Raw genomic sequence first — 24399 nt, forward strand, 5'->3', positions numbered from 1 at the left:
TGCTCATTATACCCTAAATCAATTTACAAAGAAGACCTGAACCAATATACCTGATTTCACAGATACAGAAAATTAAGGCATAAGTTACTTGGGCTTTGTAACTGAACAGCTCAAGGCTGACCCAGTCTTCCTGAGCATTTGAGATCTGGTTAGCCAAACCTGAAAAACAGAGTTAGCTATGTTGCAAATTATGACTCCTTGTCTGGAAACCAGACCTCTCACCCGCGGCACTGTATCTGCCCATAATCTGCACACAGCCCAATTCCAGGCTCAACAAAACAGCTTAACTGGCTGACTCTGAGGATGGCTGGGGCTGGGAGGGTCAATACTTCCAGCTGAAGAGGCAGAAGCTCGATTAAAAGCAGTAACTCCATGACTTGGTGCTTCTTGGTCTTCCTGTGCTCCAGATGCACTGTGGTATCAGCACTCAGAGTACTGCCTGTCCTGCATGCTCTGCTCCCACCTCTGCCCTGGCATGGATAGCACAGTGCTCCTCCAGGTCCCTTTCTTTTTATTAACACTGCAAATTATGGTGCATATTTTAGGTTGTTGTCAACCTCCTGGGTAAGGAAAAATATCCTCCCTTTCCTAGCCAGGCTTTTCTGGCAAGAATCAGCTCTGGATACATAAATGCAGGTATCTACATGTAAGCTGGGTGCCAGTTTATCTTATCTCCCAATATAGCTAGTGAAGAAAAGACAAACAGTGGAGCCTGGGATGCAGGATACTTTTTCAAATGGATTTAACTGCTTCAACTTATCCTTCTGGTGCTATCTGAGATGCCCTTGGGTATCTGCCTTGCATCCAGCAGTCACTACAGGTAACCTGAGGTCCCCTGCAAATCCTGCGACATATCTGACAGCCCAATGGAGATGCCCAAATTCCTCAAAGGCATTGTAAATGACATCTGAATCATGCCTTGGGTTTTCTTTGGAGATAAATGAATCATTCTCTAGGCTCCACTAACTGCTGACTAGCTCTAAATCAACCAGCGTGGGAGTCCCAGCACCCCACTCGTATGCAAATGTCACATGAAACCCAGCTTTCTGCTGCCTTTTCTAACTCTCACTGCTCTGTTATCTTTACTAAGACACGTACTTGGACTTTGCTTAATTTATTCTACTCTTCTGCCAATTAACAGTCAAACATGGCCGCCTTGTCTTTAAATAAATTTCAGGCTTCTTGCAAATATTTCTTCCAAAGGTTAATAGAGCCTGTTAGAAGCTACTAGAAGCTGTGCCAATAGCTTGCTAGGACTTCACTTACAAAGTCTCCACATTTTCTTCTAAGATAAACTCTCTCTCTCGGTGTCTTAGTTCAAGAGGTCTGCGTGTTCTGCTGAGCTATAAAAGTCTGCTTTTCAATCCTAATACTCTTACCTCCCACCTTCTCTTTTCCAAATTAAAAGATTAAAATCTTCATAGTGTCTGTAGGAGGCTGGATTTTTTCTGGTTCACAATCACTAAGTTTGTGTGGCTCCTTTCCATCCCCTGTTCCTGGGTCAGGACGCTACTGCCTATACCTGTGCCTAAGTGTGTTTGAAATACTGGAAAAAATGTAGCATGGGACCCATATCACCATTTCTGCCCATCCTGACATGAAGTCTTAGCTCCATGGTAGAATATTGAATAGAGGAATTGGGACTGTGTCACTGCAGTTAGACATCCACGGCTGAGGCTGATGTTGATGGTCTCTCCCACCTCTCTGTTGAGGGTTTTTTCCTGATAAACTCTGCAACAGTTAGCAAGTTTTCTGGTTTGTTTTTCAGTTAAGTCATTTACTTCCCTTAATTTGGAAGCAATGTTTTCCTCCCTGGCTGCTCTTACTGTGTGCTAGCAGTAGAAGGCCTGGAAATGGATGACCATGAAAGCAGTGTTTGTTGTTGGCATAGGCGCTATTTACCCAGGTAATCAATGCAGGAATCCAGGTGAGGGCAAAGTCAGGTCAAACTTCCAGCTAAATAGAGCACCAAATGGGGAGGAGGATGTACCATCCTGCCTGTTCTCCTGCATCCAGCTTCTGCATAAGGGTAGCATTTCTGAAAACAAAAGTGGACCCTTATAATTAGGAAAGCATTCTTCCTGCCCAACCTTTTCAGATCCAACGTGAAAGCCGAGTGAAAATAGCCGGAAACACTAAGGCAGGGAAGAAATGTCCAAAAAAAAGAGAGTAAAATTATTATCCCAGCAACAACAGCATCTGAGAGAGGAAACCACTTAGTTGAGTGAAGGTGCCTTTTTTGAGGCTGGTGATGCTCCCTATGCTCGGTATATCACCGGACTCTGAGTGATGTGGAAGCTGCCATTTCCTTGGCCTTTTCCACTCTCTGACCCAGATTTAGGGACGTAGAAGGCACTGAATGGTGGGCAGGCATTCCAATCATTTCTAAGGGCCCAAAGCCACCAACATGGCTCAGGCAGGAAGCAGGAAAGAATGTCCTGCCAGCATGAAGTATTCACACTTGGCAGAAGGGAGGTTACAAGGTCAAACACGATTCTTGAGGGTCCTCAAGCACTGTCTTAACAGAAAGGTCTGTACGTGGAAAGACAAGAACCAGAGTCTGGGTTCAGAACTACAAGACACTGCAAAGCTGCTCCAGTCTCTCTGCAGGGAGAAGACCTCTACTACACCTCTCATGGGGGAAGCAGACACCTTTATCTCTGTAAGGAGCAACTCTGTTACCCAGAGCCCCTAGGGCCACTTGGCATGCTCCTGAGCTGAATTACAGGGTCTGGGGAGGAGCAAAGAGATTTTGTAGTCAGAAGGAGATTTTAAAGTTTAAGAATTTAGCAGTACTTCCCCTTCAGCATAAGCAAATCTCCCTTGAGAGTACCCGATGTTGTCTTGCTAATTCTCCTATTTCCAGGGGACAGATAGAGCTCATTAAAACCATCTCTATACTCTGTACAGGTGCGGTGGGTTGACGTGGGCTAAATGTCTGGTGCCCACCAAAGCTGCTCTATCACTGCCCTCCTCAGTTGGACAGGGGAGACAAAATATAATGAAAGACTCATGAGTTGAGAAAAGGACAGGGAGACATCATTCACTGATTACTGTAATGGGAAAAACAGACTTGACTTGGGGAAATTAGTTGAATTTATTACTAATCAAAATCAGAGCAGGATAATAAGTAAAACAAATCCTAAAAACACCTTTTCCTGACCTCTCTCCTGCTTCCTGGGCTTAAGTTTGTTCCTGATTCTCCATGTCCTCCACTGCAGCAGCATAGGGACATGGTGAGAATGGGGCTATGGTCAGTTCATCACATGTTGTTACTGCCACTGCTTCGTCCTCAGGGAGAGGAGTCCTTATTCTGACTCCTGAATATTACTGACTTTGGTGTCTGCGCAGTTGTTTCTCTCACATATTCTCACTCCGCTCTTCTCTGGCTACAATTACTTCTGAGCAGCAACTTCTTTTTTCTTCCTTTTTTCCCCCCATAAATATGTAATCACAGAGGTGTTACTAACACCTGTGATTGGCTCAGCCTTATTCTGTGGCAGGTGCAGCTGGGAGCTGGCTGGCATTGGCTCTGTCAGACTCGGGGGAAGTTTCTGGAAGCTTCTCACAGAAGTCACTCCTGTAGCCCCCCCACTACCAGTACCTTGCCAGACAAAGTCAATACCACAAGAAAAGGGTTATATGGACGGTTTGGGGCAAAAGGAGATCTGCAGGCTCTGAGGGAATCAGAGCATGTGCTGTTGTGACTGCACCCCTTGTCTACCTCCCCCTGCCTTCTAATGGAGGAGGGGAGATCTGAAGAAATCCCTCTGGATACCACTTGCAATCCATCATCCTTAAGGTTAAGCTCAAAAATGAGTATCCAGAAAGCCTCCACTACTTCATGTATTTTTTATAAGATGAGTGGATTGGATTTCTGGGTACAACGTGACTTCAGTTAGAGGTCTTTAATTCCAGCATCAACAGTTTTCCCTTTAAAATCATTAGACATATTCCTGGTGATTTTTGGACCTAGAGCCCACAGCATATTTTTTATTCTTCCTTCACCAAAGAGATTAGTAAGATCTGATTCTGAGGCTGGAGGGGGAAATGCAGAGCTTAGCAGTAGGCTGAGTTCCCTATGATATACCCTGTGTAAGCCCTGTCACTGTTCATAATTTTTTTCTCAACACAATTTGCAAGAGAAATGACAGTAATCAACATTTCCTCTAAAAGTATTATCATTCTGCTATGGCACTAAAATTCATCTGCCCTCAAGAAATGTTTCAATAAGAACCTCCATATATAATACATGTTTTCAATTTATTATTAATGCACTTCAATCTGAATCGTAAATTCAACATGAAGTCTGACTTTTTTCATACTCGTTCTGTTCCGTGTCAGCTCTTATAACATGTTCCTCATCATAGCATCTGAACAACAGACCCAGAGTGCATTAAGTGATGGACTTAAAAATCAGTCACACACTGTTTAGCTTCTCAGCTTTGCCCCAGAGGTAGAAGTCTGGACCATGAGGAACATTCAGTTTTGATGGGATTTTTAGTTTGGTCTGATGCATGTTTTTTTTAAAATATTTGTATTTGAGCCAGTAAAAGCAATGGCTTTTAACATCAGAATATGTGATGGTCAGGTTAGTGACAGTCCTTAGTTCCTGCACAATTAGCTTCACAGTCTTGGCTCAGTCATGAAGAATGCATGCCTGCACCCAGGACAGGCAACCCTCACCCCCGTGACAAAGTACCAGTCACCCCCTAGCAGTTACCAGCTTTGGTCTTGACCCCAGCATGTCAGGACATTTTGTAGATGGGCATGCGTTCAAAATAAAGATTAAAGTCTAGCCATTAGCTACAAGTCCTAAGACCTAACCTCACCTGCATGCTGAGCTGTGGCAGCAGTACCCTCTGGTACTGGCTGAGCAGTGAGCCAGCCACGTGCAGCTCATGGGTTTGTGTTTGTCCTTAGGCTACCCCACAGCCAGGAGATACTGGAGGAAATCCCCAGGTGGGGGATCCTGCAGTGACGCCACAGATCACTCCATACACAGCCCACAGAGAGATGCAGGGCTTTGTGAGGACATTGCCTGCATCCCTCTCACAGACAGCAGTGCACCGTCTCATGGGGACACAGCAACTGCCAGGCTGCGCCCGGCTTTCTCACCATGCAAAATTGTTCCTAAAGCTTCTTGGGTCCCTTCCCAGCACTACCCATTTGCTCCCACGGAGAGGAGTTTTAATAGCCCAGTTACCACCTGGGGAGGATAACAACTGTGCCATGGGACATGCAGAGCCAGTGGGACTGTAAAGGGATTTCAAGAACCCCCCTTAGGAAGCTGAGAAACAGGGGAAAATGAAGCCACAAGCAAGCAAAATGCCACACACTGTCATTTCCCTTTGCAGAAATCAACAGAGCTACAGAAAATTGTAGATTTTAGAAGTGGTTTTCTCTTTTCAGGAGCACAGGATATTTTGCTGCTGATGTAAACATTCCATTTATGACTGTGATCTTGATATCCAGCTCTTGTGTGTTGTTCAAAAGGCACGCCTCAGAATACTTCCTCAGGCAGTCAGTAAAATAGTAAAAATCCCAGAAGTCACAATTTGCTACAGAAGCACAGATACTATGAGCTATACAGCAGCTGGAAGGAGTCCATAAAATACATCAAAGCATCCCTTTTGAAGTTCTTTGAGAACATGAATGGCAAGCTAGTGCTGAACAACTTTGCATCCAACCATGGCAAATGTGAGATTGCTTTACTTGAAAGGAACAATCTAGCCAAATTTTCTTTCAAACCTCTGAAAAGAAAAAAAAATCTTTCATGTGAGTAAGCATTTCAGAAGAATGAGTCTGAGCCAAATAATTGTCATTCTGACATTCGTAAAACTCACTTTATTAAAGGCATCAGCACATATTACAGTACTAATGCATCTATAAGAACTGGGGAACAGACTGAGCCCAACATCACCCAGCAAGTCAGAAGCAAACCTGGGAAGACAATTCAAGCACTCTAACTTGCAGGTTTCTTGTGTATCAGGCTACATCTCCCCTTTTAAAGAGCTGTGTTGCCATCTCTGCAGTATATTCCTGCATGTCACAAAGCAGGCTGCAAGCCCCAGAAACCAAAGAGAGGAGAGAAAAGCAGTTTGCACACTTAGAGTCTGACTGCTTTCAGTAGAGGTGAGCCCATCCAAGGGCAACCAGGTTATATCTACCTGCAGGACAGACACCTTCCAGGACCAAGTCCTCATCAGGTCTGTGTAACCTGAGCCAAGATCTCGTCTGAGGCAAGGCATCATGAACACATAAGAAGTCAAACTAAGAAGGCAAGAAAGAAGGAAAAAATACTATCAGTAAGATAATAATACATTTACCACAGTGGACAGTGAAGGGGTATACAGAAAAGCAGGTCTTGGGCAACAGATATCTGATAAATACTGGATAAAGAGTAAATTTTAAGAGGCTGTATTCCACTAACAGGGATTAATTCAGAATTGCACTCTGAACAAGGTAGAGGAAGCACAGCAGCAGCTCTTGGCTGCCATGAAAATGTTTATAAGGAAAGAGATGGATCAGCGGTCACAGCAGCAAGCCTGATACCCTGTGAGTTTCCCTTATGACTGTTTGAGTGTTACCTGCTTTCCATGCCTGTGAATCCCTTGTGCCCAGCCAGCTAGCCATTCCCCAAAACAGGCCAGCCTGCTGATCACTTCTTTTCTTCAAGCTAAACTCCTGTTCATGAAAGCCAGCTGTCACTCAGGTGCTCCTATTAAATTTGCAGTTCAGAATGGTGTGAGTGTTTAAAAAATTCACCAATGTTCTATTTGTGTGAAATAGTTCTATGATATTCTAAGGAATTACATTTTAGTTTATAAATATTTGATTGATGTGGCTTCTGAAATATTACCTTATCTTCTTTTTCTCTATGATACACCCTTATCAAGATTTTAAGACCAAAATACGTAGAGGGTGCAATGTCCTGCTTTAGATAGCATAATGTGGGGGCAAGGAAGCTCAGGGACAGCTGAGGGGGTAGATACTTGAGGACATGGGTCACCCACTTCTATGTGCACAGAGGCAATTTATGGTTCACAAGATTTGACAGGTGTACCTCCATCCACTAATCTGAGCACATGAAGCCTTCATTGCAAAACTGGGAAGGGTTGCAGGCTCCCAGCTGCTGATCTACCAAAGACAAGGAAAGCAGCTGGCACACACAAGGCAGCTGAGCAGGAAGCTGCACAGATTTGCTTCTGGTAGTGCTGGAAAACTAGACCCTTTTGGGATTAGGCAACACTAAGTGATGTCTTGGAGGCTCTGGGTGTTGGATGTAAGTGCTGATGGTGAGGGAGAAAGTCAGGTGAGTATCCAAGTCCTTTCATACCCCTGAGCTACAGGTGAGACTAGAAAGGGGTATGGAATAACGCCTTGAGGAGGTAGGTTTCATAAACTGTGGCTAAAGGTATGATATTTCCCAAGGAAAAATCTTGTTGGACAAAACCTTACATATAATTATTTTAATGAATAACCCAAAGATGTGCAGTCTCCAGAGCCATTCAATATTTAATGCTGCTATTTTCAGGTTAATTTATGCTGGTTGTTTGGGACTTTTTTCCTGCTCTCTGACTATCACTAAGCAGAGGCGACAGTTGCCCTTGAAAGAGAGATTCAGTTTGAAGCTGCCAGAATTTTCCTGAACTTGTTAAAGATTTCCAGCAGGTAGTTGTGAATGATCAGAAGGAGCTGAGTTACCTTACTGAAGAATTAGAAAAGGAAATATCTGCAAGCAGTGTCTCACAGAAATACCTTACAAGATCTTAATCTGCTCAAAGGGCATTACTTTTGAAATCTGGATTTTGATCATAAAGGTGATTGACTAAGACATTCAAAGACATGGTTTAAGCACATCTGAACTCAGTGGATCTTGCATAAGTGCATGCATTCAAGTGTACCTACTTACTCTTCTAGGAAGGGATCATTTCTCAGAATGGAGGTTTTAAACATTAGCCCTGACATTCATCTCGGTGGTCTGCAATCATGACCAAGAGTTTCTGGTAGAAACATGCACAGTGAAAAGCACTTACACATTTAACCTCAGAATCAGTTTGCCTTACATTGGAGAGAGTTAAATGATGGACATGCCAAAGCCTTACAAAAAAAGGATGAAGCAGACAACTTCTAGATTGGCTGCAAAAAACTGATAAACAACATGGGGTTAGGACTGCTATGAAGAAAAAATCCATAGTAGAAAAATGCAGAGGTTAAAAGATTAAAATTCTGGTGCCCTCACTAGAGTGTGCATCACCCAGGAGAGGAAAGATGCCAAAGACTCTAAATATTAGAGAAGTGAGGGGACTGGGGCTGATCTTCCTGTTCAGATTGCCAGCATCAAGAGGAATTATTAGGCAGAGGCTTTAAGTGGACTTGGGATGAAATTCTAAGGAAGAGTTCAAGAAGCTGAAGGAGTCCTGAAGTTTTATGACAGCAGAAGACAATGACGATGACACAATTCTACCAGGTGCTGGAGAAAATGTAATTGCATTATGCCAGTTCCCTGAACAGGCTAATCAACCCATGCTGACTGATTTTATTTGATCTCGTGAATGCCAGATAGAGCTTTTAACACCAAGATGTGCTTTGTAGATAAAATCTAAGCTTTCCATGGAGAACTGGGCAACTTTTACTACACTCTGTGAGGAAAATTGGAGGTCAGAGTGCTTCTGGACACTTAAATATACAGATAACAAAGACCTTTGCAAATCATATTAAAAATACTGGGGGTCTTCCTAGGAGAGAAGTATTACCAGGAAATGGCCAAAGCATTGCCGTTTCCAAAGGGCAGTACTGCCTCCTTCACTTCCAGACAGGTGAGCGTTGAAAGTGCAAGAGGGGCCCAGTGGTCACAGATACCTGTACTTCAGGAGCAGCAAACAAGGACCTGTACAAGACTCTGTACTGTCTGATGAAAATTGAGCCAGAGCTCACATAAAAAGTGAGTACACCTAAGGGTGAGGCTTGGCAGAAGGAAACTGAAGCAATTAGCATCCCCATTACATGCTACCTTGGGCATGTTCTCAGCCCCTTGCACCAGTGAGAGGCAGAGTTCTCAGTAGTGAAATTTCTTTGATTTTTTCCTAGAAAGAGAATGATTCATCATTCTTAAACACTTAGAGAAAAAAAAATACATTTAAAAGGCTCTATGAGGGTATTCAGGGATTGAAAAATTTCAGAGGGGAACCAGACATATTTTAGATTGACCTCAGAAGAACTGTGGCATTATGGAACTTCTAAAGGTTTGTCACATGTGGCAAAATACAAGACAAGTGAAATAACTCATATTGGTAATACAGAGAAGGCAAAAAAACTTGCTGCCTGAAGCAAAGTAAGCATCCATTTGTTTAATCTGGTGGAAAATAATGCTTCTTGTTTAGAAATATTTTTCTAAACTAGCAGACACTCCTTCCTTGCCTGAACACATGCTTTCAAGTATTTTACATGAGTCATCACATATTTTTTAATGCATTTATTAGAGAAATACCCATATGCATTTTTTGAATTGGCTTTAAACAAACACTTCTTTCATTGAATATTACTGGAACCTTCATTTAATTTAAGTGAAACCCATCCTTGTGCAGACTATGATATGATTTCAGTGCGCTATTTCAATTATCACAAAAGAACAAGCAAGGTTTAGGATCGTGAATACTTACTGCACTGGCTTGATGGAAAAAGTTGTGGATGTACACGACTGTAGAAAAACAAACTTTTAATTCCCACAGAGTAATTTTTATTACAGAAATGCAAGTCCAGTAAGGGATGTGATTGTTACACTCAATCACAGATGACCACAGACAGATGAAACATGGATCATTCCCATGGACTCTACACTCAGAATAAGCCGTATTCAGATGTGTTTTCATGTGTTAGAGAGTATTCCCAAATGCTATCAATATGAACATTTTTGGAGCAGTAGCAATCTTGCAAGAAGAGAAGAAAAATAATTAGGTCCAGAATGTATGCCTAAGTTTTAATTCATAGATTTTAAATACATTTTAAAAAATGTATCATTTTTTCCCCAGACCATTACAGGAAATAATTTTCTGTATCTGTTTATATCCTCAAAAGTAGTAAGAAAGAGTAAACTTTCAAGTTTAGTCCTGACTTATTAGACTGCCATTTACTCATTTACCGTTTTTCACTTTCAGAGTTGGGCAGATAATCTAGATTTCCTTTCATAGTTAGGTTTCTAGGACATTAATCTTTTCAGGGGCAGATTTTGGATGAGTGTATTGCAGTAAAACTTTGAGACTCAGCATGTTATTTTTCTCTTGCATCTTTGCTGGCTTTTCCTGGTCTGCACAAAGACACCTTCATACTTCAAAAGTGCCTGCTCTTGGCACTCCACATATTAACCAGTGGCTTCTGATATCTGTACATGATGGCATTCACTAAGTTTTTTTCCATCAATTCTATTATTCTTAATCTCCAGGTTCAATCTGCTATTATAACTAATAGATATTTATTTCCTCTTGCATTAGTACTCTTCATATATTTGCAATTTCAAAAGACAATTTCACAGGGTCACTCTGGTTTGAAAATCTGAAGGCAGATGCCATTTTGATGTTTTTTTGAGAAAAAGACCAAAAATGTGCTTGAAGGCGACCTGCAAGACAGTGTGTAGTTTCATGTGAGTTTTCTGGAAAAGCCATATTTCTAAACTTATCTTGCTGCTGGTGAGGAATACATGAAATGTGGGCAGTAGCTCAAAGGCTGCATGTAAAGCAATATGGAGCATTCACAGCCCATCAGTCTGACTGATTCTATCAAAACCATTTATATCCTTCCTCTGGTGGCCAAGAGAGCTGCATTTTTAAGTGTCTTCCACGCTGAGAGGCAGAGTGAGACATAAAACCACAAAAACTGAAGAAAGGTTAGTGTCCTTGTACTTCCCCTTTTTATTTCTTAGTTGTTCTTCCTGCAATCCAACTTTGCTCTGACCATGAGCATGATGAAACAGTCTGGGTCTTCTCACATCTGCAGTTAGAGGACAAAGAAGGAAAGGAACCATGAGCATCCCATGTCAAAGGCAGGGATGGACCTTAATCTGATGTATGTTTCAACTGGTGTCCAAGATTTGCAGTCGATGGGCCAGTGACAACTCTCTACACTGGCCAGGAGTCACCATGTTCTCCATTCATCAAACTGAAAATGGACTCTTGCTGTAGCCAATTTACATGACATAATCTTCATAAAGTTCTGAGAACAAGCTGCACTGACATTTGGGTAAGGTCAACAGAAAAGTAAATCTTTCTAGACTTTTTCACAGGTGGAAGGGTAGGGTTTACCTTTTTCTCTTTTGACCCCAGACTACATAGACAGGTTTCTTGATATTGTTCCATGGGAACAACCCCACATATGGTTGATTTGGGGCTTTTGTTCTGCCCTGTCAAGTGCCCCCCTCATCTTTCATCCCTCCTGTCACTGAGCAGTGGGCAAACACTGTGCGGTCTCATGGCTCTCATAGCACTTTCATCAGCAAATTTCAATTCCTTAGTTTGAAACTGGGCTCCCAATCCTACTTGGCAGGAAGAAATATCTTCCCTAAAATGAGATTGGCTATGATATGAACAGAAGAACATAAGAGAACTTCTGTATTCAAGAGGAGTGAACACTGTAGGAGTGTTTGAATAGTGTTTGTACCATTTGGGTTTGATTGAATATTTTAATGACTGCTGGGGTATTCTTGTGAATATGTTTGTGTGTCACACATTTGCAGCAGAATAACTTCTCTCTCTGCAGCACTCATTGTCTGCTCAGATCCATCTGCATGGAGGGTCAGTGTGACAAGTGACCTTTAACCTCAGCATGCTGAAGCAGGACTGATGTGCTGTTCCTCTTCAGAATGGTGCATGTGCTTGCAAAGGCTGCCATGCCAGAAGCAGCTTACCCAGAAGCTAAAGCAGATTCAGCAAAAGTGTACTAAGGACAGCTGAACATGGTCTCAGTGAAAAGGACTAATAGATATGGAATCTGAAAATAACTTTGTTGAAATGGAAATCTGACAAGGACTTTTACACAATGTATTCTTTCAGCTTTCCATCATAACTTGTTAAAATTTATTCACGGTTATAGCACCTTACAATGGCTTTCACTAAGTGTTTGATACACAAGGAGGGAAAGCCAAAAGGTTAAGAACCCTTAACTCTGAACAGGACCCACACAACACAACTGCTGCCATAATCTCTTTATTATTGTCCAGTAAAAATGTTATCACTTCTCCATGTACTAGAAGTCAAAAATTAGTTCTAGAGAAAACTGTGTCTCTCCAACAGTATTATCATAAAATCACCCCGAGACATCAACATATAGCAGTCTCTGCACTCAAGAGAAAATCATATTTTGATAGTGTTAAATATTAACAGAAAGTTAAAAAAAAATCTAGTTTTTATTTAGATAGGAAAAAATTAACTCAGTGAGATCAAGATGACAAAAACACAGTATCAGTCATTTGAGATGATTATCGAAGAGAGTTACTTTTGTTACTACTTTAGTTTTATTGTTTGTAAACAGTAAATATTAATATTTTTGATTAAGCACTACCTGCAGCAGTATCTGTTGAGAAAGATAACATTCCCTTTCTTGCAGGGGAAGGAGGGGATGATGACACAGGTTTGGGGTTTTTTGCATGCTAGTACAGCATGATTGTGAATTAGTGGTTTCTGGCAGTGCCTCAGAGCTCACAGCCCCTCTGTAGCTTTCTCACCTGCAGCTCAGTGTGTGGCAGCCTCAGAGAGGTTATCAGCCACCCTCCCAGTTATCAGCCACCCTCCCGAGCCACCAGTGACCTAAGAGATGAGCTGCTTCATCACAGCACATGTGCCTACAAGGAAAGGTCTTTTCCAAGGCTGAGAGCACTGTTTACCCAAGTCCCAGCCTCCCCCTGCAGAGAACCTTATACACAAAGCACGTTTCAAAAGCTTCTGGGATCCTTTCTTGAATATTTAACAATAAGTCTGTTGTCCATGAAGCGCCTCTGTGCCAATGAAAGGACAGAATTTCTCCTTTAGTATTGCTTAGAATCCTTTGTGGAGGGAAGATGGTCATTTGTATTATTTTGCGTTGTAATGTATTTGAAGTTACACAAAATTTTTTCAGAAGCGCTGGTGGCCTTGTAATCCAATGAGGCTAAAGACCACCATGCAGCTGTGAATGTTGTGAGCCAGCACTTGCATTTCAATGTCAGCTGCTGTGCTTTTGATGTCTCCTTAAAACTGCCTTAAGTTGGTCTTGAAAGAGAAAATAGTTAATAAGAAAAGGAAAAAAATTAATTTGCTGCGTATAAGCTAAATTCAATAATTAAGCTTAATTGGAAATAAAAAAACATCCAAGCAAAACAAACAAGCCCTCTTATCACCTTAAACAAAACCAAAAGCACATTCTGGGAGTATATGTAAATTGGAAAAACTCATAGTTTGAGATAAAGACAGTTTAATAAGTAAAATAAAAAACAAAATAGAAAAACAAAGCCAAGGAAAAGAAGTCATGAAAAAACACCCACCAGCTGACCAATGCTGATAGACTCCAAGCAACAGCAGCCCTGAAGAGGTCCCTCCCTCACAAGTTTTACTGCTGGGTATCATGTCATATGGTAGCCTTAGACATTCCTTTGGTCAGCTGGGGTCCCAGCTGTGTCTCCTCACAGCTTTTTGTGCACATTTAGCCTTGTCACTGGCAAGGTAGTCTGGGAAGCAGAAATGGCCTTGAATCCTGTGTAAGCACTGTTCAGCAATAGCTAAAACGTGGGTGTGTTATCAACAGTGTTTTGTTTGAAGATCCAAAAAATATCCCACATGAGCTGCTATGAAGAAAATTAACGCAATCCCAGTCAAAACCAGTATAATCCCTTAAGCAAAATGCATAATAACAACTGCATCTCTAGGTGTCTAGAGCCCACACCAAGCCCACGGAGCCATCTAACAAACCTCGACCTCACTGCGTTGGGCTGGTAGTGGTGACAAACATATTGGCACCACCTTCATTGTGAAAATGCACTACATAGAGCATCAGGAATAAAACTTCATTAGGACCAGAAATGCAGAGTGGTTTCTCAGCTTCCAGCTGCTGGGGGTGCACGGGGTGCAAGATGGGTCAGGAAGGAGAGAAGCTGGTGGCTGAAGTGATGCCCAGGAAAGGAGGATCTCCCCATAACTAGGGCACCCGAGGCGCCGTGCCGGGCGCAGGGCGGAGTAGCGGCCGGGGCCCTCGCCGCATTCCCCACCATTTGTTGCAGTGGGGATCCTGCAACATGCATATATCAAACCAGGAGTCCCGTGGAAAGGAAATATATATGGTCAGACAGTTCCTGGGCAGAGCCCCGGCCATGCGGCCGGAGAAATAAACATCTCTGAAACATCTACCAAGAATCTGTCTGACCATATATATTTCCTTTCCACGGGACTCCTGGTTTGATATATGCGTGTTGCAGGATCCCCACTGCAACACCGAGGAGCAAATGTTTTTCTGTGCGTGCATCCTGGGAAAAGCTCTGTGCTTTCCCTTAGTGCGTAGGAGCCAAATCAAACCCTAAAAGAGAAAACAAGGGGACTGGGGAGGAGCGAGGTAGAACGTTGTGGCAAAGGGGCCAATGTCTCTGGCTGTGACAAGGAGCGGACATGCAGCAGGTGATGCTGCACCCCACCAAGCTGTTCCATACTTGTCCCCAGGCCCTGGCACAGCTCTCCCCACTGGTCTGCCCCTCTGAAGTGTCTGCCTCCCTGTGCAGCACAGCTTATCCCTGAGCCCCAGTGTATGAGGACCAGCAGGACTTGGCCACTGAGACTGATTTGGGCTAGACTGTCTCAAGCCCTCACAGCATGGTCTCCATCCAAGAGATCCCTTGGATCTTGGTGCAGACAGGCCAGTGTGGGGACACAGGGACCATCCAGTCCACTTCTGTCCTCCTCTCAGGCCCACCTGGACCTGCATAACACTCCAAATCCACCCACCTACTCAATGGGCAAAAACACGAACTCCTCTGTCTCTGAAAATAAAATCACCTACAGCTGAGCTCCCAAAGGCATTCTCCTACAGAAAGATTTGGAGCAGATCCCCTGCCTCCCACTGCCTTTTGCCACGTGGGACAATTTGCAGCTTATACCAAGCACATGATATTGTTAAACACCAAGATGTGGCATTATACAAATATTTCTGTGATGATGTGACTACTCTGCAAAGCCGTGGAGGCAAAGGGGAGCACGGAGGGGGCTGTGACATGTTTGGCACTCGCTGCACGGCTCCACTTCCCTGCCAGCAGCCCAATGAATGAAGCCCACCACAACAGGAGAAAATACCCTTGTGAAATCCTCGGGAGAAGGGGATCATGCTGCAGCAGCGTGGTGGCTGTCACATAACACTGCTTCTTGGACAGGCAGTGCATTCCCTCTGAATCCCTAAAACTTTTCAGGATTCGCACAGCTTAGTATCAAGGTTTGGATACAGCTACACTTACCCCCCACACCACTGCTGGGTCCCAACCAAGGCAGCTGGCTGCAGGGCTGAAATCGGATCCAGAACCCAAAGGGGTCCTGGCAGTGCTGCTGGCAGTGCAGCTGTGACACCAGAGCTGTGCCCTGCAGAGGACAACCACACTGCTCAGTGGGCTGGGCTGGGCTGTTTAGGAAGGCTGGGAATTAAATCCCAGTGCTGGCCATAGACAGATGCTTGCACCTCTCAGCTCTGTGTGCTGAAGCTTTTATGGGGAATCAGACAGCTGCAGTTCCAACCCCTTCCTTTAGCTTAGACATGGTAATAACAGCCCCCCGAGACAAAGTCAGGCCCACAAATCTCCCCAAGGACCTACTTGAACTACAGACCATAACCTGGAGCATCTCAGTTGCTAAGCATATGCCTGCCTGCCCTGCCAGCTGTTACAAAACATCTAATCTGAAAACTTGGATAAGCATATAACATAGTTTGCTTAGTATTTTTGAAAAGACACAGGCAATGCAGGAATGATTGAATAAAAAAATTACCTGTTACTGCCTAAATATTCAAACACAGGTAAGTGAAACAGGCTTCCTAGTAATAAGGACAACAGAAGTCTAGAAATTATGCCCTAGTTGAAGAGTACTGACGACTATGAATAAAACTTAATTCAGAGCTTCTGCCCAGGACTAGACTATAAAAACTTTTCTTGAAGTAAATTCTTGTAGCTACCTTTGAGGGATGTTTAATTCCTGACACTAATTTAGCTAATCCACCTATTTTCATTATATTTATCTTTGGATCTGAAGGAAATTCACTATTACAGTAAGCCTTTTAAAAGGGCAGAAAGAATCATGTAGTATTTGTCATTATTTTTGATAGCTTATGATATATTCAGCACTCCAATCATTCTGCTCAGTACTATTATATTGATTGGTAAATGAATAGTTCAGCGAACACGCAGTTGGAAAATCTCATTTCTGAATTTGGTTTCTAAGCAATCATCTCTATCTGGTTTTTTGGCATGTCCCTCTGCAGTGGTCCAGGCACTGGACATATTCCAGTTGCAAACTGCTCTTCATTGACAGCTGTGCTGCTTTTTAGACAGCATTTTGTGGTTTCAGAATTTAATGTTCTCAACTGTGGCAGCTATACAAAAGATGCTGCAGAGAACTGCAAATTCATTCCAAGCTGGGCTGGACCCAACTGCAAAAGGCAACATCTCCAACAAGTTTTAGTTGGCTTAAAAAGGTGTCTCAGTCCTGTATTCCTCTGTCCTTGCAGGTTGGGTCCAAATTCACTTACCTTTTCCTTTCCCAGCAGTGCTCATGCAGGCTACAGCTGCACTGTAATGAGACAGGCAAAGGAGGCATGTGGGTAAATCCTGAATACAGGATGGGCAGAGTTGAAGCTAGGAACACTGCAGAAGACAAAGAGCAGTGAAGGCACATGCAAAGAAAACAAGGGAATATTCTACATGGTGGGTTCAGAAGGGGAAAAAAAGCAAACCAGTAATCTGAACACTGCTTCAAGCTTCTCACATAGCCAAATGGTCTTCCAAGAAGTGTTCTTGAAGTATGCCTGGAGCTCACATGACAGGATGGTTTCACCAGAGATCTTTTGCAACACCAAAAAATGAGAAGCAAGCTCAGGAGTCAGCATGAGAACATGTCCATCCCATCTGCACCTGAGCATGAGCCGGCCCCCAGCCAGGCTCTGGTTGCACACTCCTTTCCTCTTCTGTGGTGCTGAAAAAGAAACTGTTTCTGAGGCAGTGGAGGGGAAATGCCCATGTCTTGGCACTGCATGTCTGCAAGACCAAGCAAAACACTGTGAGAGGCACTGGAGCAGGGCCATGCTACTTCTGTACTGGGCCTGTGTCCCCGCGCCAGGAGGGAGACAGATCTGGATATTTTTCTGCCAACAGGCACTCACAAAGATCAATTTATCAACTTGACCCATAATGAAAGAGGTATCTAAGACAAAGGTAACATCAGTTTCTAGACATGAATGATCCATCTTCTTTAGCTCTGGAGAAAAAAACCCAAGCAGCTTGCTCAGAGTTTGGCCAGGTGTGCACAGGACAGAGATGCTGCCAAACACTCCGCAGTTTTAAAAGATGTGTAGATGTGGCACTTAAAGCTAGTCTAGTTCTGGACTTGGACTTGCTGTGTTAACAGTTGGATTCAATGATCTTAAGGTCTTTTCCAACCTAAACAATTCTATGATTCTATGGTGTTGATGATAAATGTCCTGCAAATGCCCACACCATAAGCCAGTTGCTTCCCAAGACCTAGTCTTGCTTAAGTAAGCCAAGGACAGTTTTGCAATTCATGTTAGTGAGGTCATTTGCCACTGAGACTTGTTCAGATAATGTCCTGTGTTGAGGAAACACTTCAGTAATTACAGATAAAACTATTAAATTTGTGCATGTGTTCTTCTCTGAGCACACCTCTCACGCTCTTAAGCTCTCTAAGTGCTCCATTATTCAGAGATTTAAAGCATAGTTCTCAAAGTTTAAGTGGAGGTTATGAACAGTAGTAACTAAATAAATTTGTTGCTGTGATTTCCAAAAAGAGGAGTTTCAGAAATATAAGAGTTACAGTCTATGTTACGACACTGACACGGGGAAAGCTGCATATTTTTATTTCTGTGTGGTCACAGCTTCATGCAGTAGATTTCCTAAGAGTTCAAGAAAACCGTGTCCTTCAGTGCTCCCTCTACCCCCCTTTCTAGTGTTCCAGTTCAGAAAAAAACTGATTTTTTTATGCTAGAAAAATGCAAAAATTGCCTCTAAACAATGGCATAATCTGAAGATTTTCAGACTGCCAAACTTCATTGTACCAAAAACATTCACAGGCATGAAGAAGATGAGATTTTCGTAAAAGCTTGGTGCTGCATTTAGTCACAAGCAAGGAAATCCCTGTAAGGAACTGAAAATCCATTCTATATTTAGCATCAGCTTAATAGGATAATGTGGCTACGGTTTACTATTCTTCAGATTGATGGAGTTTTGCATTGTTTCACTGAAAAGGCCAGGCTTCTTTAAGAAGTCTGATCTTGCTACTTTTTCAAATAAGCTGTCTTAAGGTCAAGGGGAAAAACTTCCACTTTCTTCTTTTGGTAGTTCATTGTCTTATGCAAGTCTAATGCTGCTCTGAGGAGGCCAACACAAAATTGTCTGCTTTCTGTGTTTTAAAAAGGTGCCCATACCTTTCTGTAAGAAAAAGAGTTGTTAAGCTACAGCCATCTATTACAACCTCATTATTTCCCAAGGAGTATCTTTTTCTGCATAGTACCATTCATATTTACAATCCTGCAAGAATCATAGAATTAGTAAGTTTGGAAAAGATCCCTAAGCTCATCGAGTCCAACCGTTAACCCAGCACCGCCTTGTTCACCATATCCCCCAGTGCAACTTCTACATGTCTTTTAAATACCTCCAGGGATGGTGATTCCACCACTTCCCTGGGAAGCCAGTTCTAATTCCAACTTAAAATAGTACTCTCTGACTTGCTCTAGTATCTTATCTCAAAATCCCATTTGAGGAGAAAACTGAGACCTTCCTGTGATAACAAAATGCAGCAATGCTCTAACCAGATGCAGAACATAAATGAAACACATCCTAAAAGTTTCAGAATAGCCTAGCTGTGCCCCGGGTTTAAACTGATCTCCAGTCTTCCACCTGTGACTAATACAGGAGATGTTAAATGAAATGCATAACATTTTTGTGCCAAATTTTCAAAAAGTGTCCACCTCCAACTTCTTTTTTTTAAATATGCTAGAATATTGCCATCTGCGAAAGTGAAGCTGTGAAAGTATGAATCTGAAATCTGTCAGCTGTTCATCAACATGCTCGTAATAAAAAAATGCAAGTGACAGAAGGTTGGGTTTTGGGGAGGAGGTTGCAGAGGGTGGGAAAGCATGCATATTTTGCCAGAAGGCAATGAGAAGCCGCACCTAGACCAAACTGGGATGCTTCTGCAGGCTGTGCTACAGAGCCAGGAGCTCTGCACCACTCACGCCTGGCTGGAGTGAATCCCAGCCTTGCCATGGAGACAGCATGCGACAGATTCCTGTCTCTGGGGCTAGAAGTCAGACACCTCTGCAATTTCAACATGTCCCAGGGATATTCACTAAAGCAGCAGAGAAATGCTCATAATGGCACGTCAGCTAGGTACCCAACACCCAGCACTAACAGCTGAGCATTTTCTCCTGAGACAACTCTTGACTTTTAAACCCCACCATTTTTAAAATAACTTGCCTCTTGGGAAAATAAATAAAAATTATTTCCAACGGGAGACTAACGTATTCTAAAAATATTAATTTTTCTGATAACTTTGACCTGATAGAAACCTTTCTGCTTTTTTGTAATTTCTTCTCACTCAGTTAGTATTCAAAGGCTCTATTATGGAATCGTTCAAGACAGTGCTTGTAATACAGCATATTAATAAATTATTTTCTCTTTCTAATAGCAGTTTTCCATTTCAATTTCCTTTATCTGACTTCTGCATGATTTTTTTCAAATGATAAAATGCTCTCTTTGATATAGTTAATTCATTCATGACTTTTAAAATTCATATTTCACATTAACTATGCTGGCAAGCTTGCTCATGTCAGATTAATCCCTTCCCCCTATAGTTTTCAGTTACCCATCTGAACAGATTCCTTAAATTTCCTTCTCTTTTGGCAGCTTTAATTTAATCCAGACCTTTTGTAAGAGAACTTTTATGAATAGTAATTTTTTCACACATGATAAAGCCCCCTGATTATACAGGATTATATTAATTATAATTAGTTGCATGCTTCTTAGCAATTCTGGCACCAGTTTTCAGTACACACCTATAAAAACTCATAATGCAGTGTCTCAAAATTTGCTGGAACAACATTTTCTCAGTGCTGAATGAGGCCTCATAAGAACAATAACTGCCTTCAAATTCCAAACATCCCATAATCTGCTCATCTCCACAATATGTCACAGCTTTTGATCTCCACACAAACCCTGCTGTTGCAATAGTTTATCTTTCAAAAGGATGCTCATTTTTGATCTCTTGACTTTACAATTTTAAAAGGCGAATGAGTAACAGCTTCTCCTAAATTGTCTTAGCAGATGCATTGCTTGTAAATTCACTGCTTGTTTTCTAGTTTTGACTTTTAACCCTTAATTAATAATTATATAAGGATTAAATAAGTTTTTAGAGTCCTAAGTCAAGACCAGAGATGGCCACAACCACCCTTCGGTGGGTATTTGATCCCCAGAACACCCACACAGCATCTTCCTGCTTGCACCAAAACTCCTTTCTCCAGGTGCAATTCTGCTTCTGATCATTGCATCTACTTTCCATTAAAGGATGGCCAAAAGAGGAAGTGAATGAGAATGTGCAGCCCAATTTTTACATTGTATCTGAGACATAGGAACTGCAGTACCCTGAAGAGTGAGGTTTGGGTTCAAAGCCTTCCTCAGCCGGAGAAAGTTAAACCTTGGTGTCCCACCTCTCATGAAAATGCCCTTTCACCCCTTCCTGGGCTCAGAAACAGGTGAGGAACAGGAGGGGGCTGGTGGTTAAGCCAACTTTTCCTCTTAGAATAGTCAGAGTTGGGTAATAGTTTCAAGACACATGAATAGTTACCAGACTCACCATCAGCTTGTCCTCCAGGTGTGTTTTAACAGAAGGCATTTAAACATGGGCTTGGATCTCTAGCAGAAAATAATACTGAGTCCAGGATATTCCGGACTCAAAGTCCTGTGTCGGTGGAGATCCGTCCAGGCTCCTTACCATCCAGAGACAATAGAAGATGTCAGACACCGTCTGGCCATCAGTGTTTTCTACGATCTTGACCAACAAAATGCACCCCCTTGTCTGCATCCCATCTAGAGATCATCACTGTCCCTGTGTAGCACAGAGGAAAACCAGACACCTCTCCCTAGGTGCCTGGGGCAGACATCACCCTGGGTGACTGGAGCTGGCTGTGAGCCTTGTGCTGGCTGACCACTACACCTCTTCTTCCCTTGGGTGCTGCTCACAATCACAGTACAGGCAACTTTTAACCTTTGGGCAAACTCAGCACAATGAGCTTTCCTGACATGTCACTATAACATATTTTCTAAAACTGAGCACCTGTTTTCTGATCCTGTTTTCTGGAATCTTTTACAGCACATATGCCAAAATATTGCATTACACCCTCTTAGATCACATGTAAAGCTGCACTAGCTACCTCACCCCTCTCAGACACTCTGCTTGTGTATTTGAGGATTTCTGGTTGCCCCAAATACAGTATATTAGAAGTTTTAAGCAACCATTTATCACCTCCTTTTTAGGCTGACTTCACACCAGGATGCAATAAAACTCCCGTCAGACTTTACCCAGCCTGACCAAACCTTCCAAATGAGGCATAGGGTCATTAACAAGCTGATAGATTTTCAATTGTTGCAGAAGCCAGCTCATGCTCATTTTTGAATTAGCTCCTCATGCATTCCAGGAAGCTGGTTTGAGAACAGGGATGGCCAGCAGCAGGCAGGGAACCGATACAGCTAAAGAAAGCTCATGAGCCAGTGCAGAAGATATGTTCCAAGTTCCTCCCCAGGTCTTTTGCCTTTTATTCTCCAATTCAGGTATTACATTTCCACTGGTTTTAACCAGGATTGTGCATGCACCTTGACATGTTCACAGAAGTTCCACAATACAGAGTTTCACAACTGGGACAGGTCCCTACAATCGGGACACCAGGGTGACAAAACAGAGTCTGGAGAATTTCCCACTGAATAGGATGGAGAGAACATAATTACCACATCGTAGCACTACAATGTCTCATAAACATAGAATAGACTAGTTCCATTTACCACAAAAAGCACAGAAAATAACTTATCAAAGAATATATCTTTTATGTAAAATATACATTTGTAGAATATAATTTTAATACAACTTTTATACTTATTGATGTTGTGTTTGCAACACTTCAAATGAAAAAAAAAAAACACGAAATAGTCTTGCTGCCAGAATTTTATTTCTGATAATACTTATAGTTTGAGGTAACAATTAAAGAAGACTGTGTGCTGTGAACAAAGTCAGTGATGTTTGTCTGCAGTCACATTTTTGTTATCAAAGTGAAAAGTAAACTTAGGACTTGGCATGTACACTAGAATTCATAACAATTTAGGTCATGGCAAACTGAGAAAGCAAGGACTTATGCAAACCTACTCTGTTCAAATTTGTGACTTTTGCAATATATGCCATTAGTATGACAGAAGTCAAGACAGATGTAGTTGACATCACTATCATTATTAAGCATGTGTCTTTGTATGATCCACAGCACAACTTACTGCAGGAACCAGGAATAATAAACACAGGGGTGTGGGTCTTTGCATGGAGCCTTAGCAAAGATGACATGAATTCAGCTTTCCTTGATATAGATAAAAACTGATATTCCATGCACACATATTTTATTTACACTGACTCATCAACAGTGACTTGTCACCCCTTCCTCTGGCAGCAGTAATTATGAGCGGTCTTTCATCTTCTTTAACAAGCTCTACTTCGCACGCAAAGTCTCAGTGACCTCCTCAAGGTGTTAGTTGTTTATCAGGGCCCATTCAGCAGCAGCAGTCTCTTTCCAGTACAGTCCTTGGTATGGCTAAATTCCATTGTCCCTTTTTCAGCAGTCAAAAATCCATGATAAATTCTGTACAACACTGTAGTTAATATAACAGCAGCACCAGATATTATATTAATTCATTTGCTAAAAGCTGTTTGCAATTATCTCTCTATTGACAATATTTTACCAAAAGTAAATCAATGTACATCTCTAAATATCAGAAATGTATACTTTGATAAATACATTATTGTACAAGAATTCTGACATGCAGGTCATGCTATCGGGCTAGGCTATATACAGAAGAACATGTTACATGGTCAACAATAAGTTGAGTTTCTTTTCCTAACAAAAAATAAAACATGACAATCAGGTATTATTCAACAATTTCAAGGATCACTTAATATTTCAGTCATTATGGTCTTCCCCATGTAGCTCTAAAACTCTACAGTTTAAGGGTAATTTTTCCTCACCAGCCCAGAACCTCAGATTTGCCATAGCATTTGTCCTGTTGCATAAACAGAGGTTAATATTGAATGAAAAAGCCACTAGAGGAGATATAGTTTCAAAATTGTAATAAATGCTGGTTGCTAGGAGGAAGATTGATGCAATAGGCAACCGGTCAGTGCTGAAAAGCTGCTCGAAAAATCTTAGGAGTGCACGCGAGTTAGTCTAGATGATACTAACTGCACTTGAAAAATATATATATTTCTATCTATACATGGATGTATAGTCCATATGAAAAAAGAGAAAAGAAAAATGTTCTTAGTTCAACTTAAAAGAGGGGGGCATTTTAACAGTATCTCTGTGCTTTATGGAGACAGATGGAGAATACAAGGAGACAGGTTGCAAAACAGACAGACAAACAACATAAAGGACAAAGCACCTCAAAAAACATTGACTGAAGAAATTTTTGAAGCCCGTGAGCCAGAGGTATAAGGCTGGTCAAAAACCCAACTTGAGAACTACTACTCTCTTACAATGGTACAAAAAAGCCCCCAATAATTATTTCAATTTTACTTGGTACTCAGCTTCTGAAAATGTTGAAGAACCCTGGAGTAGAGAAATTACTATAGTACCAAGCAGCACTTGCTAGCTTAAAATTGCAAGTCTGGATGGCGTTTACCTTTCTTGCATGTTTTGTGCCTTCCCCAAGCCATTAAGAAAGAGATCTGGCTTCTGCTTGCGTGTAACCAGTAATGACAACCTCTTTGCAGTTATCTGTGTGCAAACAACCGGAGACATTCAGAACTCTGATACAGCAATCCAGTACCGAAATAAGTTAATCACAAAATAAAGTCGTTTATAAACAAGTAGATAGTTAAAAAAATAAAGGAAAAGGTTAAACAAAGAAAAACAATCCCACATGCA

At 42.0% G+C, this 24399-nt stretch overlaps 1 protein-coding gene across 1 annotated transcript in view; it reads right to left on the reverse strand.

Annotated features, from left to right (window-relative positions):
• Positions 1-22001: 22001 nt before the first annotated feature.
• KCNC2 (potassium voltage-gated channel subfamily C member 2) overlaps positions 22002-24399 on the reverse strand; it is a 17546-nt gene continuing 15148 nt past the window's right edge. The window contains exon 4 of the mRNA XM_017733248.1: positions 22002-24249. Within this exon, the coding sequence (XP_017588737.1) occupies positions 24188-24249 (62 nt within the window). The 3' untranslated portion in view covers positions 22002-24187. The remainder of the gene's footprint in view (positions 24250-24399) is intronic.

Source organism: Corvus brachyrhynchos, unplaced genomic scaffold, assembly GCF_000691975.1.
Source record: "Corvus brachyrhynchos isolate BGI_N302 unplaced genomic scaffold, ASM69197v1 scaffold32, whole genome shotgun sequence".
In the NCBI taxonomy this organism is placed as follows: Eukaryota; Metazoa; Chordata; class Aves; order Passeriformes; family Corvidae; genus Corvus; species Corvus brachyrhynchos.